Genomic DNA, 22,029 nt, shown 5'->3' with positions numbered 1-22,029 from the left:
TAACTCCAGGAAGTTTTGTGATGATATTTTCTAGTCCAGCTCTAACATTTCGTGATCCGCATGTCTTATTCCATTTCATTCCATCTTTGGTATTGTAATAAAGATGTTGGTTTGACCCAGCTTGTGGAATACATTCTTGTAAGTGTAGTTCGGTGTCTGATAAATCAAATTCAGACTCTGAGTGATGATTACTATCTTTATTTTCTAATTTTCCAAAAATAGACTCATCGGAATCTGAATCTTCATAATTTTGTTCCTCGTCAGTTGCCACTTCTTCGTAGAGACATTGCAAACGTTTTACCTCTCCCTCGTAAGAATACATTGTTTTGCTAAGCTCTAAAAACAATGCTCTACAAATTTTGTTTTGTACTTTCATAAAAAAATACTTACATTAAGGAACGGGTTGGGTCTGAGAGAACGAAAACAGATATAACATCGACACTATCGCTTCAATACGCATTAGTAACTGAGGGATTATAGCTGGCCATGCCGTCGAAAGGTACCTAGACCGCCAGGATAGTACTTAGACTCGCTGACCGAATAGAGATATTAGAAAAACTGAATGGGTCCGACAGACCCAACCCATGTACCGCAGGGTTAAAGGAAAGAAAAATAATAATCAATACAATAACGTACCTGAATTAAGACACGAAATAGACATCAGTTTTCAGGAAGTAGAAATTGTATATAAATAGTATAAATTCACTTAAAAATAGAAAGTCTCAAGGACCAGACGGAACAACCAACAAGCTTCTAAAACACGGAGGAGAAATTATAACCCTAGAGATGACAAAGCTTATACAAAAAATAATATTGCACTGCAAGATACCAGACGCATGAATAAACAGCATAACAATACCAATGTTCAAGAAAGGTAATGAATATTAATAATAAAATGATGAAGAAGACCTCAACAATTATAGAGGTATGTATCTACTGAATACCGCACTTAAGCTTACCACAAAAGTCCTAACCAACAAAATCAATAAACTAACAACTTTATCAGATAAACAACAAGGATTCAGATCCAGAAGATCCTATGTAGACACCGTATTTGTACTAATACAAATCACAAAAAAGGCCGTCGTGTACAATAAACCAACATATCTATATTTTATAGACCTGACAAAGGCTTTCGATCGCATCCAAGTCGAAGTTTTGAAGACGTCTTACACCTACTGTATAAAAGAAACATACCAATCGATATTATACAAACCATCGAAAACATCTACTTCCATAATTGAATACAGGCAAAGATAAATGGAAAACTTACACAGTTTATACCAGTATAAAGCGGAGTCAGACAGGGTGAATCACGTCTCTTTAATATAATGATGGACAAAATAATACAAGCAGTATGTAAAAGTTATGGTTACAGAATGGGAAACAAAGAAATCCAAATATTATGTTATGCAGACGACGCCGCATTAATCTCTGAGACAAAAGACGACCTCCAAAGATCAACACACATCTTCAATACAACAGCCAAGAAATACAATATGATAATATCAGCAGAAAAAACCAAATGTGTGACAACATCTAAATACCCACTATGATGTAAAATCAAAATTGACGGGAAAATAATAAAGCAGGAAGCAAGGTTTAGATTTCTGGGAAGAGATATAATTAGTTACGGAGATGTTGAAAAAGAAGTACGACAACACAGCTTAACGCAAGTAGAGAACATCAAGAAGAACAAACACCTAAGAAGACACAAAAACAAGAATCTATAAAGCAGCAATTAGATCTATATTAACATACACGACGAGACCTTACACATCTAAAACGAGACGACTACTAAAAACAACAGAGATTAAAATACGACGAATATCATGGAAAAGTCTGTTGGATAGGGACAGAAGCCAAAACATAAAAAGAGCATGCAATATAAAAGACATAAATGGATGGGAGACAAAACGGAAACAGGAGTGGAACGAACACAATAAAATGGCAGAGGATAGGATAGTACGAATAGCACGAAATAATTCGAAGAAGTATTTGCAGACCAAGAAAAAGATGGTTCGATAATTTAAACAATTTAGGAAGCTAATATTATATAATAAGTCAACAGTAAGACATAGACCTCCTCTGTTCCAGAGTACACAGTCTTGTGCAGTATGGATTCATTACTGGGAAAAGTGTGCAGGATTATTTAATACATTTTTTTAAATACTTATGTTTTCTTTGTTTTGTTGGGTACTTCTATAAATAACAAAGAGTTATTTAAAAATGAAAAAAAAAAAACGACTACTTACCTACAAGATGCCAGACTTCCTCCTTCTTGGTGTTGGATTCTTGTATGGTAACATCTATCTTAAATAATTCTCCGCCATAATTTTCTCCAGGTTCGACTAAGTTGGTTATTTCAGTTCTAATTATCTGTTTACCTTCATCAATATGCGATTCTAGCAGTTTCTCTATGTTTTTTATAGTCATTTTATATTATATATTTTATAATATCTTGTGCTGTCTTTCTATAATTAAATGAATAGGTGTCACAGTAAGTGTACTAAATATATATATAATTATATTTCTTAATTATCATTAAATATATTCTTTGGGATTTTTTATAACACTCGACAATCTAAAAAGTGGATTATCATTCTACAAACCTTCAGTAGATTTGGAGATTAAAAAACAAAAACGTTTTGAGTTATCTAAAACGTGATAGAACACGGGCCAGCAGTTATTTTACTTTTCAGTTTATTTATTTCACAATGTACAAGATTAAATTCAAATAAAAGCAGTTGTAGCTATGTTGGTTTATTAAGTTTTACGTTAACAAAGGGTTTAAAAAGCTTAAATAATATAGTTTTAAGTACAAAATTTAATTAAGTAATCTGTGTTAAACTGAAAGGATTTTTCCATTAATTTAAAATATAAAGTAAGATTCTATGTTTGACCAGCAAGCGAGAAAGACGTGTTTTAGGCACTACTTTATCGTGCTCGTTAAATAGCAATTATTAAAGTAAATTTAAAAGTAATTAAGTATAAAAGTGAAAGTGATTTGTATACTGAATATTGGAATCGTGAGTAGATAAAATATACTTTTTTCATCTATTTGGATTTAGATATTTAACTAAATCACTGCAATTAGTTATAAGTATTATCCAATTTCCATGAACTGGTATCACAACGAAAGCTGTAAGACAGCACAGGTTTTAGTTGGATTTTAAATTCATTTAAAAGATGTCATCTTCCAGTCAGCTACCACAAAATTGATCATACTCAAAAGCAGTTAGTCAACCACGTAGTATATTAATCCCAAACAGACATCAAGCTATTCTATTTAACACTCTAGATAATTGTACAATTAATGACTATTTTGAAGGATTGAGTCAGCATATAGAACCAAACAATATAATTTTCGCATCCCGTATATCAAACGGTAGAATATGCATATATTTATCATCTAAAAACCTAGTAGATAAATTCATAGCAGAAACAAAGAAGATAATAGTAAGTGGAAATATACTAGAAGCGAGAAGATTAATAACTCCATCAGTCCGCTTAATTATGTCCAATGCATGTCCAAGCATACCTTCTAACTTAATAATGGACAATTTAATAAAACTAGGTTTAAATCCTCTCTCAGACATATCATACCTACGGATAGGAGCAACAAATCCTGCCTTCAGTCATATTCTAAGCTTCCGAAGACAAATTTTCGTTTCACCTTTTCCAGAAAACTTTGTACTACCTGAATCTTTTATTATCGAGTTGAAACAAACATCATACCGCATATTTATAGCCCAAAACGAAACATGTTTCAAATGCAAATTAACTGGACACCAGGCAGCTAATTGTCCAAATATTTCACCTTCTAACCATCCTCACAAGTATAGTGCAATGCAAACAGAAATGAGACAAAATTCATCAATAAATCATACTCAACAAGATAATCTACAAAATACTCCCACAATCTCAAATACCACTCCCTCCACACTAACTACGTCTTCTCAAACTACATTACAAACAGTAGCAATCCCAAATTTATCAATAAACCAAACCCAACAGTGCTCACTACAAAATACATCTATACATTTGACCACTTCTTCAGTTAACACTACAATCGCAACACCTCCACCGTCTGAGTCATCCTCTAATATCCAAAAACATAAATCAACCTTACCCGAAACAAGTCAACACTTACCTCCAAATAAAAATACACATATGAATTCGCACGAACCCCAGATAACTTCGAACAAAGCAACCGGAAAAAGAACTCTAGAAGATGCAATCACGCCACCCGCCGAAGAAAACTTTGAAAAACCTAAGCTTCAATTAAAGAAAAAAACCAAAACTGATGACAAAAACTTAAGAGATGAGATACCAAATATCCAAACATTACTGGAACCAGTTAGAGAATATGTAGAAAGGAAAAAACAATTATTAAGCTTCGATCAAGTAGTGGATCTATTCGAAAATATACAAGGATCAAAAGACATAATCAGCGTAACAAAATTGTACTCAGAAGACTCTCATGCACTTATAAAGTTTCTAACGGAATTACATCCATACTACACCGATAAAAGAATGAAAACCAAAAGCACCAAATTATTACTAAAACTTGGCAAACACATAGTTTTACTCTCTGCAGTGAAAACTTCATTGTCGGAAGAAGATTGCGACTCATCGGTAAATAATTCCTCTAAAGAATAACTACATTCACTTCTCTGCTTCAATGGAACTTAAATGGGTTTTACACCCATTTTGAAAAATTAAAACATATTATCTCTGAAACACACCCATCTATTATCTGTCTACAGGAAACAAATTTGAAAAATTCAAACCATGTATATAACTTTCGTAATTATTCATGTTTTTATAATAACAGATTAAACCAAAACATTGCCAGTGGAGGAGTAGCAATTTACGTGGATGAAAAATTCATGAGCACACAGTTATCAGTGACTTCAAAAATTATTGAAGTAATAACTATCGCAATAAATATACCTCAAAAGATTTATATATGTAATATGTATATCCCACCAAATCAAACTACATCCCAAGAAGATTTAACAGTTATTTTGGAACAAATTCCTTCACCTAGAATTATTGTTGGAGATCTTAACTGCCACAATCCGATGTGGGGTTCCACAAAACTCAACCCCAAAGGACGAATTATAGAAGATATTATAACATCTCAAAATCTGAATCTACTTAACGACGGAAGACCAACCAGATTCAACATACATAATGGCACATCATCGGCAATTGATATTTCTCTGTGTGACCCAGTTGTGTCCACTACGTTAACATGGGACGTTCTACCCTACTTATATGGTAGTGACCACTACCCCATTATAACTTCTTTAACGCATCAGAAAACCACAAATATCGAATCGCCTATCTCAAAGTGGAATATAAAAAATGCTGATTGGACTAATTTTACCAAACATATCGAACAGGACATTAACCAAACCAACTTTACATTATCAAACAACATTGACAAGTTTTTAAGTACATTTTTACAAATCATTACAGCAGCCGCAGAGACGTATGTAAGAAAAACAAAAATATTAAAGAAACATAAACCTCTTCCGTGGTGGACACCTGAATGCAGCCAAGCTACAAGAGCGTATAAGAAAGCTTTCAATAGACTAAAGCATCATAAAATAGACGAAAACATATCGGACTACAAAAAACGAAGAGCTGAGGCAAGATACATTTTAAAAAAGAAGAGAAAAGAATCCTGGAAAAAATTCATCTCATCTCTAAATACCTCTTCAAGCATAAGTACAGTTTGGAGAAACTTAAGGAAAATCTCTGGCAAAGGCCAACCATATAAGATTCCTTTTCTAGCAAAAAATAACAAAATAATTACTTATAGAAAAGAAATCGTAGATATGTTAGCAGACCAATACGAATTAAATTCCACTGATGAAAATTACACTGATAATTTTAAAATACATAAAAACAACGTAGAAAAAAACATATTGGGATTCGACGGACATGAGATTCACAACCTTAACGTTCCTTTTTCCTTCATAGAACTTGCTGAAGCCTTAAACTCTTCCAAAGATACAAGCCCAGGACCAGACGGTATCCCCTTAGCATTTCTACTACATCTACCAAACAATGGGAAAAATTTATTACTAGACCTTTATAATTTTATCTGGAGTAACCAGGTTTTCCCATCAACTTGGCCCGAAGCAATAATACTACCACTTCTTAAACCTGAGAAATCCCGGACATCACCTGAGTCATATCGACCAATATCTTTAACCAATATTATATGTAAGGTGTTAGAAAAAATGGTAAATAAAAGGCTGAAATGGTATTTAGAACAACAAAAACTTCTTATTCCACAACAAAGCGGATTTAGGCAAAATAGATCCACTATAGATAACTTAATAGACTTAGAGTCAGGAATACATGAAGCATTTGCAAATAAGCAAGAGTGTATCGCAGTTTTTTTTTGATATTAATAAAGCTTATGATACTGTCTGGCGATACAATATCATATCAAAATTGCATAATTGGAATATCAGAGGCAATATGTTAAAATTTATTTCCAATTTTCTTCAATCTCGCAGCGTCATAGTTCGATCAGACAACGTTAATTCGGATAAAAAAGTTCAAGAGAACGGAGTACCACAAGGATCAGTTGGATGGTCTCATGCCAGAGTGAACTATGTGCATTTTATTTGTTTTAACTTTTTCATTTCCATTATGAGGCAAACTTTTGTTCTAAACTTATGCCAAAACGAACTATGTGAATAACAGAAAACATCAGCTGGAAATTAGTAAATTCTATTTAGCAAAAGGGTGGTAGTACTGGTAGTCATATGCCACAGTGAACCATCATCCAGTCCAAGATGGCTTCCCGTGCACATAGTTCACATCGTCATGACATTGTTGATAGAAATTCTAGTGAAGATGAACACGCTGATTTCAGTAATGCGTCTTCAGATGATTACCATCCAAGTTCTGATTCGGATATTACAGAATCAGGTAAGATAATAATATTTATTGCCATAAAACTTCATTATCAAAGTTTGGTTATGTTTTGGAACGTTTCTTTTGCCAAAGTGAACCATGTGCAAATTTATTTCTTGCAGTGTCCACTGGGAGTGCTAGTGAAATATGAGCAGTTATACCAACCTAAGAACATAGTATTTACCTATCTATATAAGAATGAAGCAATATGTTCCATTAATTTATATTGGAATTGTAAAAAAAAATTAAAATCACATAGTTCACTTTGGCAAAAGAGAACGTAAATTGTCTGTCTTATGCATAGTGAATGTGTGTTTCAAAGTATTTTTATGTTATAACATAAAAAAGTAATGTAAAATATTTACTTATATAAAATATTAATAATTTTGTGTTTTTACTGATGAAAAAAATACCAGAGGGCAGGAAGAACCTCAAGACAAGAAGAGAAAATCTGATCCTAAAAAGTGGAAAAAAAATATTCGCAAGCAAAAAAGGGCAGCTGGTAAAGAATATATCAATACTTCAGGTACTGTCATACACTCTAAATCTTTTAATGACTATTCCTGCAATTGCAAAATAAACTGCCAAAATAAGCTTACAGCACAGCAAAAAGAAAGTTTTTTTAATTTGTTTTATAACGAGTCACAGTCTTAGGAAACTCAAACAAGCATAATATGTGGTGCTGTAAAATGTAGAACGATAATAAGACGTCGTAAGAACACTGATATTTCAAAAAAAAAGGCAATCGTGAATTTTATATCCCTTCTGAAAACGGAGATATTAAAGTATGCAAAAAAATGTTTATGGGAATATTACAAATCAATAGTAGTAGAGTACATCGTGCTTTGCTTAAGAAAAAAAGTGGAAATTTAAGTGATCTTAGAGGGAAAAAAGTGCCTCATAACAAATCTTCACCGTCCACAATGGAGTCAATAAAAAATCATATACAAAGTTTCCCTACCATAGTAAGTCATTACTGTAGAACTCAATCCCAAAAAAAAATACTTGGATTGTAATTTAAATTTTTCATTAATGTACAGACTCTATGTTGATAGTTTAAGAGAGAGAAATGTTGACAAAGTTATAAGCCAATCGCTTTATGAAAAAGTGTTCAGACGTGATTTTAATCTTAGTTTTAAATCTCCACGAAAAGATACCTGTCAAACATGTGACAGGTTGAACATTGAAATAAAGGCAGCTGAGGAAAACAAAGATGAAGCAATGTTAAAGACTAAGAAACTAAACCAGGAACTACACCACAGAAAAGTACAGTTAGCTGGCTCAGAAATAAATGAAGACGTTAAGATTAGTAAAGAAGGGAAAGCTACAGTAATTAGTTTTGATCTTCAGAAAGTAATGCTTCTTCCTAAACTAACCACAGGAGTTGTTTACTATAAGAGGCAGCTTTCATGCTACAATCTTGGTATACATAATTTTGAAAATAATGTCGGGACAATGCATGTTTGGGATGAGAGCACTGCCTCACGAGGTTCCCAGGAAATAGGATCATGTATTTTAAAATTCATAAATACCCATGATCATAAGGACATATTGATTGCATGGTCTGACTCATGTGGCGGCCAAAACCGCAACATTAATATTGCCGCGTTATGGATGTACATAGTGCAGTCCCCTACTTTAAACATAAAGGAAGTAGTTCATAAGTTTGCTGAGCCAGGACATTCATATCTACAAAACGATAGCGATTTTGGTGATATAGAAAAAAAATTGAAATATCATCCTGAAATTTATGTGCCTACACAATGGCATAACATAATTTCAAACTCAAGAGTTAAAAAGAACAAATTTGAAGTAGTATGCATAGAAAAAGAGGATTTCAAGAGTATGGATGCATTAAAACAAAATCTGGTAAACCGCAAAAAAGACTCAGATGAACAAAAAGTAGAATGGTTAAAAATAAAACAAATGAAATTTACTCAAGACCATCCAGGAGTTATGGAATTTAAATACACACATAACAAAGAAATACAATTTTATTCAGTAAATCTAAATAAGAGATTGAAAGGCCGACCTGTAAACCTAGCTTCTTTAAACTTAAGCATTCTTTACCCCGAAGGAAGAAAATTAAGTCAAGCAAAACTTAATGATATCAGATCACTTTTGCAATTCGTACCACCATGCCATCACCAATTTTACAATAAACTTCAACAAAGTGAAGTATTGGAAGATGACATTGAAGAAGAGAATGACAATAACAATGAAGAGGAAAATGAGATGAACAATGCGATCTAAATATTGCTACTATTAGTTTTTTACACATTTGTATAATTTAATTACTCATAATTCTTGAAAATTTAATTCTTTTGTATTGTTAGTTTTAATGATGTATTAATAAACTTGATTACAAACAAAAAGAACAATTTATTTATACTTCTCATGCCAGACAGAACTAAGTGCTAAAAAGTTTGCCAAAGTGAACCATGTACTGCAAATGCTGACCAAACAGCTTTAAAAGTAGACAAAATCATGTGCTGTTACTAAAAGTCTTAAAGAAATGTTTTTTTGAATAGTCTTAGAACCTTTTATATCCTATAAGAGATTATAACATATTGCGTATATTTTATAACACCTTCATAACTTTAAACTGTCGTACTGAAAATTTTCAATTTCGGCTTTTGGTTCACTCTGGCATGAGACCATCCAGTTATAAGCTCAACTCTTTTTCTAATAGCCATAAACGACATACTTCAACAATGCTCACCGATTGTCAAAGGAAGATTATACGCTGATGACTTAGTTTTATTTGCCAAAGGAAAAAACTCTACATCTATTCAAAACTATTTACAACAAACAATCAATCAGTTAAAATCATGGTCTAGGACTATCGGATTACAAAACGTAACACTCTAACTCCACATCTGAAGCTATATAATCAAACCCTTAATTTCACAAATAATATCAGATTTTTAGCTATGGTTTTCGACCAAAAGCTCTCCTGGAAAAAGCATACAGAAGAACTTAAAAAATCATGCCAAGCAGGACTAAATTTTATGAAAACTATTTCCTGCAAAAACTGGGGAGCAGATCAAAATACACTATTACATGTATATAAATCTTTAGTTAGATCCAAACTCGACTATGGTGCGATAGTTTATTCATCAAGCAAAGTATCAGTATTGAAAACCTTAGAAACTGTTCAAAACACAGTTCTACGAATAGCTACAGGTGCGTTTCGAACGACCCCAGTTGAAAGTTTACAATGCTTAACAGGAGAACCACCTCTAAGTTTACGATGCAAATATCTTTCTATCTCATATGCTTCTAAAATAGCTAGTAATAAAGAACACCCTACTTACACCAATACGTTTACAGATCTATTTCAAGACACTTTCTCTACAACAAGACTAGATCCACCATTTTACGAAAGAGTTAGAAGAAACCTTCATGACCTACATCTTGAATTTCCTGAAATTTTCCCAACAAATTTCCTAACTTCTCCACTTTGGTTAATACCAATTCCCAAGATTAATACTAACCTTAGTATATATAAAAAACGTGAGACTATAACAGATCTGATCAAACAATCATTCTTAATAGAAATGGAAACTTATAAAAATCACTATAAGATATACACTGACGCCTCCAAATCTTCAGACGGTGTTGGTGCAGCCATCCTCACACTCAATAGATCCTTAAAATTAAAATTCAATCCCATTACTTCGTCATACACTGCAGAGTTGTTTGCAATATTACAAGCACTTATCCACATAAAAGAGTCGAAACAGTCCCCGTCTCTCATAATAACCGATTCACTAAGCTCACTTCACACCATCAAACGTTTATATACCAATAATCCAATTGCCTCACATATCAAATCAGAAATAGATATTCTAAATAATAATAAGATCACTGTTGACTTCATGTTTGTTCCATCACATTCAGGTATACAAGGAAATGAAGAAGCAGATGAACTAGCCCGCTTAGCATCCTTCAGCCAGGACTCCATTCTTATTAATGAGGTTTCTTCAGATGACTTCAAGTCAGAAATAAAATATAAAGTGTTAAGTGCGTGGCAAAATAAGTGGAGTGCATCACAAAATAAACTTAATCAAACAATTAGTGAAACCGTGGCTCCAACCCACAGCGAATAGAAACGATCAAGTGAGAATAACACGTTTGCGACTAGGACACAGTAACTTTACACATAAACACCTCTTTACGCGAACTGTGCCGCCAATGTGTGAAAATTGTCAAATAACAATCTCCGTGAACCATATACTAACTCAGTGTAAAACATATGAGGCAGCAAGAAAGAAGCACACTATCCCAAATAATATGAAGGAAGCCCTAGGAAAAAAGAGAATAGATAAGTTATCTTAAAGACTCAGGACTGTATCAATTATTGTATTTTTTTTTTAACTTTACCTGTATTATATTTTTTAGGTCGCTAATAACCCTAGTGGTTACAGCGTAAATAAATAAAAAAAAATATGTAAATTAAGAAATTAAGCGAAATTAAATATAAATAAAAGTAAGCGTTCTTCCTGTATGAAAAGTTTGCCTAGTATGAGAGTCATGTACATCTTTGGTCAGTGTTAAAGCAATATTTGCAATTACTTGAGAAAGCTTACGTTTATAAATACACAAACTTGCACTGTACTCATTGCTTCAGTATTGAGTATTTTTCTTGGACAGTACAGATCTTGTGTTGGACGAAAGAGTGGCAGCTAAAAAACGTATTTAATAGCCCTTATCTGTAATATCTTAAGAGGATAAAGCTGTTTGTAATTGGTACTACCCCATATGATGTGAATTTATTAGGGAATAATACACAATTTTACGATTTGAATGTTCCAAAGTTTAACTACATCTCCTATAAATATCATGTAACTGCACTTATTCATATTAAATGAGAGTTTGTGATACTTAAACGACTCATCTATGTTGATAAAGTTCTTTTCTACATCAGTTTCTAATTTTCTGGGAGCTTTATTGGCATACAGAAGATCAGTGCATCAGCATAGAGATACAACATGAATTGCAGCAATAAATTGGATAATTAATGTATCTATCGATTTAATCCTGACTGACGGAGGGAGTGTAGGGGTCATCTTGATATCGTGTATTGTCCGTCACCAAAGATCTTTACCTCTGGTCATTTTAACTTTTAACATATACATAGGTCTTTTGCATGTTCCTATAATTTGATCAATCCATCTTGTTGGGGATCTTCCCCGTGATACTCAGCCTTCTACCTTTCCCTGGATAATTAGTCTTTTCATGTTTTTGTGTCTGCTCTCCTAACATGTTCAAACTATTTTAATTGTTGGAGATAGACTTTGTGGGATATCCATTTGCTGACTTTTAACTCATTTTTAATTAAAGTTTTTTAGTTTAACAGAACATTTCAGTGGCGTCTGTCTTTCTTCTTTCGGCTTGTCGTAGGGTTAAGATTTATATCCGCATGTCAGTTTTAGGAATATTAAGCAGTTGATTAACCTCATTTTTAGAGTTCGTAAAGTTTGACAGTTCTTCCATATTTTGGCCATCTTTCCTAAATCGACTTTTAACAGTCTACGTTTTATTTCTTTCTGTAATGACCCTGTGTTTGTGATTAATGATCGCAGATGTAAATATGAGCTCAGAACCTTAAACCGGTGAATCGTGGTCAATCATCTACACGTGTTACGTGTGGATGATTGTTATGCAGTCTATCCCCTATTATGATATTTGTCTTGGATATGTTTAACTGCAGACCAAGTTTTCAAGTATCGTTTTGTTTGCAAGAAGGGGCGTGTCGTGCGCAAAACGTAGGTTGTTTATTTTTTGGGCATTTATTGAGATGCTCTATTCCCATCCTTCAAGCTCTCTTCTCATAACGTGCTCTCCATATATATATATATATATATATATATATATATATATATATATATATATATATATATATATATATATTAAATAATTGTGGAGAGAGTATACATCGTTCTAACACCTTGTTATGGATGGGATTCATTTGAAAGTGTGTTAAGCACTTTAGCTGTTCTAGTAATGTGTTCATATAAATCGAAAAAAGTCTTGGTCTCAATGTATACCCTTAGGGAACTCCACGTGCAATATCTTCTGCTGCGCTAAGCACTTTTTTATTGTGTCACTTAAATAGTCCACAATATTCAAACTAAAGTCATTCTAGTTATTGTATATTACTCAACCACTTAAAAAGTGTGCCATGGTCAACTGTATTAAAAGCTTTTTGATAATCTAAAGATACATATACACAACTCAACCCTTTATTTAATGTATTGTATATTTCTGTAATAATGTCAATAGCAGCAAAAACTGAGCTTAAATAATATATAAAACCATAATGCCTGTTGCAACAGTAGCTGGTGGAATTAAAGGATTGTACAATTTGGTTATTTACATTATGATTTCTAGATTTTTGACATGTATATTAAAAGAGATATTGACCGATAACTTCCAGGCTACTTTAAGTATCTTCTTTATTCAATAGTACCACTGTCGCTATTTTCCCAGGGTTTTGAGTTAATCCAGTAATAAAATAAATGATAATTAGAGGTTAACTAATTAAGTTATATTCGGTAGCAGCTTCTCTGTAAACTCTCCAATATTATCCGCACTAAAGCCATTGCCGCCTGGATATTTTCCTATTTAAGTTTACTTACGACCGGTCTAACCCTCCAGTAGATGGGCGGGTTAAAAATTTCATGAGTGCTCGGATGAGACATGTCAGGACCATCTTTTTTGGTAATTTTTTAGTGATAAATATACTGGTAAATTGTGTTAAAAAATTGTGTTTGTGTTTTCATGTATGTGCCGTTCAAAAAAGTTTAGCCTTATATCCTGACATAACAGTTATAATAATTAAGGAACATAGGAAAAATAAAAATATCTCGTTACATATTGACATAATAATATACATAAAATAAAAAAGTTATACATTTCGGGCTTTGAGTGAATGAATTCGGATCTGATATCTTATAGTTTGTAATAAAAATAAGAATAACGTATGGGGCCTGAAGATAAAGGCAGATATTGTAAGTCTTGAAACCGGTAGCCCAAAATTTAGTAACATTAAATAATAAAAACCACTTAAGATTCTAAGTATCACCTTATGTCGACGACAACCCATTTTGTATTTGAACGGTCCGCCACTGCAGCCCAGCCAGCCAGCTAGTCGGTACAGACGACAGATGACAGAAGGACATTCCATCACCAGCCGTTGAGAAGCATAGAACTATTTGTTATTGTTTTCATATTTTTGTGCAAATTCATAAATAAATGCAGTATTTTAGACTATTAATTAATTTCAATGAATACAGTCCACTACAACAATAAACATTGGTCCATTCGACCCGATATTTGTGATAAAATCAGTGCTAAAAGTGATTCACAGTTAACGGTCAAGTGAAAGAACACGTGGGATTGCCGAACAATATACAGCCAAAAATACCGGTGAGTTCCCATCTGATTCCTATACCTATTTATACTGTTTTTGTTTGTGTAAGTTGCATAAAACTATTTACAATCTATATATCTATTTAAATTCAATTCGAATCTATTTGATTAATAAACAATGTCGGACGAACACTTAAAAAGATTAATTAGAAAACGTGCTGGTCATAAAGCTTCATTTACAATTTTCTCCAAATTTCTAGAGTCTATTAAATGCAAATTAGAATTACATGATGTTGAAAAAATCGAACTAAGCGACAGAATAAATAAACTAGAAAATACATTTTTAGAAATTAAAATTATCCAATCAGAAATAGAAGAATTGGCAGACGATCCCGAACCACACTTTGTGATAAGGGAAGAACTTGAAAACAATTTTTATTCACTATCGGCTAATGCCAAAGCATTGTTAAATAAATTCATTTCAGATATTGATGATAAAAAGTCGGTGACAAGCGAGCATACAAACAATAACACTTCTATTTCTGACGGGGCTTATCGTTTACAAGGTGTAAAACTGCCAACAATACAAATTCCAAAGTTCGACGGCACATACGAATTTTGGCTAGAATTTCGAGACACTTTTGAGTCACTCATTCATACAAATGATAGTATTACAAATATTCAGAAGTATCATTATCTTCGGGCATCATTACAAGGAAATGCCGCCGCAGTCATAAAACCTATCGAATTTTCCGCAAACGGGTACAATTTGGCATGGGACTCTGTATGTGATCGATACAATAATAAAAAACTCTTAATACACAATCATATTAAAGCTTTATTTTCATTGGAATCTATTCACAAAGAATCTTTTGTAAAATTTCGTAAATTAGTAGATGATTTTTCAAAACATTTAAAGTCACTTCAACAATTAAATCAGCCGTGTGAACAATGGGATGCCTTACTTATATTCATTATAACATCAAAACTAGACGAAACTACTATTAGGCAATGGGAAAAGCATATTGCTACTCAAACGGAACTACCAACTTTATCCGATCTAAAAGGATTTTTAAAATCAAGAGCAGATTTTCTAGAGGCAATTGAAATGAACATTGAAACAAAAAATAAAAGTAAGGAGAACAGGACGACTAGGGGATTCTTAGCAACAAAAACAAACTATACATGCGTCTCTTGTCAAGGCGACCATAGCATTTACACTTGCGAAACATTTTTAAATTATCCAATAAACGAAAGGTGGAATTTTATTAGATCAAAATCATTGTGTACAAACTGCTTGCGATCGGGTCACTCCAATAAACAGTGCAAACTCGGGCCATGTCGCAAGTGCAAAGCACGTCACAACTCACTTTTACACAATAATACAAATGATAGGAGCATCATTATAAGCCAAAATAATTCGGGCACGTTCAATAAAAATTCGAATATATCCAATAGCAGTATTAATACAAATCCATCACAAAGTACAAGTGAGCCAATAAATCCAGGAACAAGTAACAATACATTTTGTGGTAACAGCATGCTTTCTTGTTCTGATACAGGCTATGTTTTTCTCTCAACAGCAATCTTAAGTGTTAAAGATATGAATGGTAAAATGCAAAGGGCTCGTGCACTATTGGATTGCGGGTCTCAATCTTCATTTATCACAACAAACATGTGTAACAAACTAGGAATCAAACCACAAGATGTCAGCTTAAATCTTTTGGGCATAGGCAACAAACTATCAACTATTACAGGTCAATGTCAGTTAGAGATTTGCACATCTAATAATAAATTTGTAAAAATAATCAACTGTTTTGTATTGCCAAAAATAACAAATATTCTTCCTCATACAAACATTGATGTAAGCGCTATAAACATTCCTAATACAATTCGGTTAGCAGATCCTAATTTTGGCAATGCTGGATCTATTGACATTCTTATCGGCGCAGATATTTTTTGGCATTTGATTTGTAAAGGTCGCATATCTTTAGATCAAGGTCCTATTTTAACAGAAACAATATTTGGGTGGATAATTTCTGGCCCGCTGGGATCGGTTCCCCACAATACAATATCTTGCAATCTTAGCACAAATCTGGAACTAACTAAACTTCTTCAGCAATTTTGGGAAGTAGAGGAATTGCCAAATATTCTTCATCTATCTGAAGAAGAGCAATTGTGCGAGGACAATTTTCAAAAAACTACTACACGTGATCCAAATGGTAGATTCATAGTTATGATGCCATTAAAACAATATACGCATGTGTTGGGTGATTCAAGGATACAAGCTGAAAGAAGATTTCATCATCTAGAAAAAAGATTAGCACAAAACAATCCTCTTCGCGAACAATATATACAATTCATGCGCGAATATCAGGAGCTAAACCACATGTCGTTAGCAGATATCTCTGAAAACTCTACTGTCGACTACTACATGCCACATCATGGTGTCCTAAAGGAGGACAGTCTTACAACAAAACTTCGTGTCGTGTTTGACGCATCTTCACCAACAAGCAACGGGTTATCATTAAACAATATTCAATGCGTCGGACCCAGTATACAACAAGATCTATTCTCAATTCTCATCCGATTCAGAAAACACAAATTCATCATAAGCTCAGACGTAACCAAAATGTACAGGCAGGTGTTAATTCATCCCAGCCAACGCAGTCTTCAAAAAATAGTCTGGAGGGAAAGTCCTTCAGATCCATTACAACATTTTGCTTTAAATACGGTTACTTATGGCCAAGCATCAGCTAGTTTTCTTGCTATCCGATGCCTTTTCAAGTTAGCTAACGAATGCCAATTGTCGCAACCAGAAATCGCGAAGATATTACGTCAGGATTTCTACGTAGATGACTTGTTAACCGGTGCGGATACTATTACTGAAGCTTCGAACATTTACCGTGAAGTCTCACGTATTTTACTTACAGGTTGCTTTCCACTCAGAAAATGGATTTCAAATGACCCAAGAGTTTTAGAAAGGGTAAATAATCAAGATGATTCCTTTGGAATTCTAAACCTCTCTAAAGATGGAGTCACAAAAACTTTAGGACTTATTTGGTCATCCCAACGTGATTCACTATTATACAATGTACAATATAACAATTACAAGGAAACTTGTACCAAAAGAGATGTTCTTTCTTTAATTGCAAGAATATACGATCCACTAGGCTTAGTAGGTCCTTGTATCATACTTGCGAAGATTCTAATGCAAAGGCTATGGACTGAAAAACTGAATTGGGATGAAAAATTAAGCGGTTCATCACTAAATACTTGGAATAGATTGAAAAATGATCTTGCCAATCTGAAACAATTAAGTATACCACGTCATGCAGTGTGCAATAATGCTAAAGATATAGAAATACACGGTTTTTCGGACGCATCACAACAAGCCTACGGTGCTTGTATCTATTTAAGAAGTACTGATGACAAGGGAAATATCTCGGTTAAAATTCTATGTGCTAAATCAAAGGTTGCCCCTATCAAAACTCTAAGCATTCCACGCCTAGAGCTTTGCGCAGCTGTATTACTTTCACGTCTTTTAACTAAGGTAATTGAATCCATTAATATAGACCTCAATAAATGTTATTTATGGTCAGATTCCACAATAACCCTTGCTTGGATCAATACTTCTCCTAACAATCTTCAAACCTTCGTAGCTAACAGAGTCTCCGAAATTCAGGTCTTAACAAAGTCCTATACATGGAAGTATGTACCCACACAAGATAATCCTGCAGACCATCTATCAAGGGGATTATCTCCTTCTCAAATACTAAATTCTTCACTATGGTGGGACGGTCCGTCATGGTTGTCTTTAAGGGAAGAATTTTGGCCCCTTTTAAATCCAAAGGTAGACATTCTACCCGAAATAAAATCTCAAACTATTCTCAATTTTGTTTCCTATTCTCAGCAAGAACAATGGTTTCCATTCAAGGCCTTTTCACAATATTCGCGTTTACTGCGCGCATTTGCATACATCCTTAGATTTAAAAATAATTTATTAACACCCAAAATTCTTAGAGAGGGTGGCTCTCTAACATTAACCAATATTAATGACGCTCGTCGTTATTTATTGAAGATCATACAACTACACTCTTTTCGCGAAGAGTATGATCAGCTGTCAAAACAAAAAAGCGTTAGTTCCAACAGCAAGCTCTTCTCTTTAAACCCATTTATTGACCAGGATGGTTTAATACGTGTTGGTGGTCGCTTGGCTAACTCGGATTTTCTATATGACAAAAAACATCCCATTGTCTTGGATTCAAAACATCATTTCACGATATTATTTTTCCGTCATGAACACCTGCGTCTATATCATGCAGGCCCTCAGCTGCTTCTATCTACTATTCGGGAGACATATTGGCCTATATCAGGCAGAAACCTATCTAGGTTGACTGTTAAACAATGTACTACTTGTTTACGATTTAATCCTAAACCTATACAACCAATCATGGGTGATTTACCACGTGACCGATTACTATACACATTTCCCTTTGCCATCACTGGTATTGACTACGCCGGTCCGTTTTTGTATAAAAATAAGGGCAGAGGTGCCAAATTAAATAAATGCTATATTTCATTATTCATATGTTTTGCTACAAAGGCGATTCATCTTGAGCTCGTAACCGATTTGAGCACTCAAACATTCATGCTTGCCTTGCGCCGCTTTATCGCTCGTAGAGGAAAGCCAGCCAAATTGTACTCAGATAATGGTAGAAACTTCGTAGGTGCCATGTCTGAACTTAAAAGATTTTTAAAAATTAACAATGCACACATACAAGATTCATGTACACATGAGGGTATTAAATGGCATTTAATTCCGCCATATTCTCCACATTTCGGGGGACTCTGGGAATCCGGAGTAAAATCTTGTAAATTTCACTTAAAACGTTCACTTAAAAATACAAATCTTACATTTGAGGAGTTTGCAACAATACTATCACAAATAGAAGCAGTACTCAACTCCAGACCTTTGTGTCCTATTAGTCCTGATCCTAATGATTTAACACCACTCTGTCCCGCTCATTTCCTCATCGGTAGAATGCCAACGCTAGCTCCAGAACCAGATCTACTCCAAGAGATTCCACAACGACTCAATAGATTTCAACGCATCTAACAAATTTTCCAAAGTTTCTGGAAGAGATGGTCTTCCGAATACGTCGTCGAGCTACAGAGACGTTCTAAGTGGCAAATATCCAAGGGAGAATTAGTAGAAGGAACTTTAGTCCTTATCAAAGATGACTGTCTGCCACCAGCAAAGTGGAAACTAGGCAGAATAACTCACATACATGACGGATCGCAGAATACCGCTAGAGTTGCAAAAATAAAGACTCAAGAAGGTATCATCACGAGGTCATTCTCCAAAATATGTCCTCTCCTTCCATTAAATTGAAAGATTCAGGATCTTTCAAGGCCGGGAGTATGTCGACGACAACCCATTTTGTATTTGAACGGTCCGCCACTGCAGCCCAGCCAGCCAGCTAGTCGGTACAGACGACAGATGACAGAAGGACATTCCATCACCAGCCGTTGAGAAGCATAGAACTATTTGTTATTGTTTTCATATTTTTGTGCAAATTCATAAATAAATGCAGTATTTTAGACTATTAATTAATTTCAATGAATACAGTCCACTACAACAATAAACACCTTATTTCCCATACACTGGAAGTTAAAAAAATAAACATCAGCGAAAGATCGAACTGATGACCCGGGTTAAACAGCGTTGATTCTCCTTGCGCTGAGCATTCTCTCTGAAGTCTTCTCCCGAAGGTCTCAGTCTCCCGAGCCACCAGACACTACTAAAATAATCATCAATCAATGCACTACTGCCGGCTGGAAACAGAGGACGGTTGATGATAAATATACCGTCCGTAATAATATACCGTAAATATACCAAATAAATTAACCGTCCTCTGTTCCCAGCTGCAGTAGCCCATTGATTGAATTGATGATCAGTGTAGTAGTGTCTGGGGACTCGGGATATAAAGACCTCGGAAGCCCTGAAGAAGACTCGGCGCAATGAGAATGAACGCGGTTCAGTTTAGTCTACTCTAGCTCTAGGTTTAATATATATATATATATATATATATATATATATATATATATATATATATATATATATATATATATATATATATATATATGTATATATGTTACTTAAGATTTGTAAACTTAAATGTTGTTTACAGTAATGTAAACAGTCCAAGTTTTATCAACACTTGTATTATCAGTATTACTACACAATTTACCTGGAATCTTATCGCCTAATATTCAATTAAATATTTTACTAGATACTCTCCTAATAAATGGTTTTTGATAAAAGCTAACTCGTGATTTCTCTCGTCGGAGTCATTTATTGAAACAATGATATAAATATGAGCGATAGGAATCAAAAAATATATACATTGAATCAAGATAATACTGTGATGTAAGGAGTAGTAGTTGATGTTGTGTAAAATTTTACATACCTGTCGGGTTAATATCTCACAGGGTAAAGCAATAAAACCTAAAATTCTAACACATAAGGTAGCGGTAGTTTCACTTAGTTACCCACTCAGGCATAACATAACATAGGCAATATATAGGGAATATTCACAAAACACTAGGAACCAGACTAATCGTAGAAGATAACTGCAGAAATACCTTGGTGGATTCTTAGAAGTTAGCAGCAGTCTTAGCAGCTCCATAAAACTGGAACTTTTCAGCCAAGGAACACAACCCCTAGATAAACAATTAGCTAAAGGAAGGCAACTTTCTCTAAGGAAATTCTAACTACTCATAATCTTCTCGAAACGCCGCAGAAATCCACTTTAAATAGGTTGAAAACTGCGACATAGAATTTACAGTGTTAAGTTAAAAGGGAACAAGACCTAAACCGAGAACAGAAGAAGGAAAACATCAATATAGAAGTCATAACTGAAACTACAAAGAAATTGAACAGCAAATAAAAATTAGAAGAAAACTTAATAATTTATAGCGAAGTTGATTTAACAAGATCTAAATAGCACCATAATAAGAACTAGCAGTATCAGTCATTGCCGGACCAACCTTTTATTAAAGACAAAGTGGACCAAGAGGGTCAATAAATGTCCACACATATATTAATAAAAAATGTGCTTTATTAAAACTCATTCAAAAATAATACTTTTACAAATAAACAACGTATTTCTAGAACTAAATGAAGCAGTTAAAAAGATAAAAAATTGTAATTTACCCGAAGCCTGTGGCTTTAGTGGAATATTTGGCAAAAATAACTTCAAATTTGATTTTTTTGAAAATTATCAATAACTTTTCTAAAAAAGCACAAAAAACTTTGATTTTGCTTAAGAATAAAATAAATCTCATAAAAAATATTCAGCTTTAAAATTTCAAGAAGTTTTACTTAATACAGTTAATAATAATAATTAGTTAAATGACTTCCACTTAAAATCACTTAGATCAAATGCTCAAAACTGTAGAAATGTTTTCAAATGATATCAGTATGCACTTTGGGTTAGACAAATGTCATGTACTAAATATAGTCAAGGGAAAGGTTCAGCCCGGAGGATTCGATATGCAAAATGGCCAAAACATCGAGGCTATGGGCGAAAATGACATGTATAAATATCTAGGAGTAAAGCAAGCGCGGAAAATTGACCATAAACAAATGAAAATCGAATTAACATCAGAGTTCATACGAAGAGTAAAACAGCTACTCCGCTCACA

The 22,029-nt window shown here is 33.8% G+C and overlaps 1 protein-coding gene across 2 annotated transcripts in view; it reads right to left on the bottom strand.

Annotated features, from left to right (window-relative positions):
• Nucleotides 1–22,029, bottom strand: part of LOC140445368 (uncharacterized) — a 40,230-nt gene that overhangs the window by 11,803 nt on the left and 6,398 nt on the right. The window contains exon 2 of one of the 2 annotated variants that reach the window (XM_072537347.1): nucleotides 2,256–2,474. In XM_072537347.1, coding sequence (XP_072393448.1) covers nucleotides 2,256–2,436 — 181 coding nt within the window. In that variant the 5' untranslated portion in view covers nucleotides 2,437–2,474. Of the gene's footprint in view, nucleotides 1–2,255; nucleotides 2,631–22,029 lie in introns of those variants that run through there. The other variant, XM_072537348.1, reaches the window with a different exon arrangement.

The sequence above is a fragment of the Diabrotica undecimpunctata genome, chromosome 7 (genome assembly GCF_040954645.1).
Source record: "Diabrotica undecimpunctata isolate CICGRU chromosome 7, icDiaUnde3, whole genome shotgun sequence".
Taxonomy (NCBI): Eukaryota; Metazoa; Arthropoda; class Insecta; order Coleoptera; family Chrysomelidae; genus Diabrotica; species Diabrotica undecimpunctata.
Note: the sequence above shows the minus strand (reverse complement) of the source record. Positions and strands in the feature narration are given on the sequence as shown.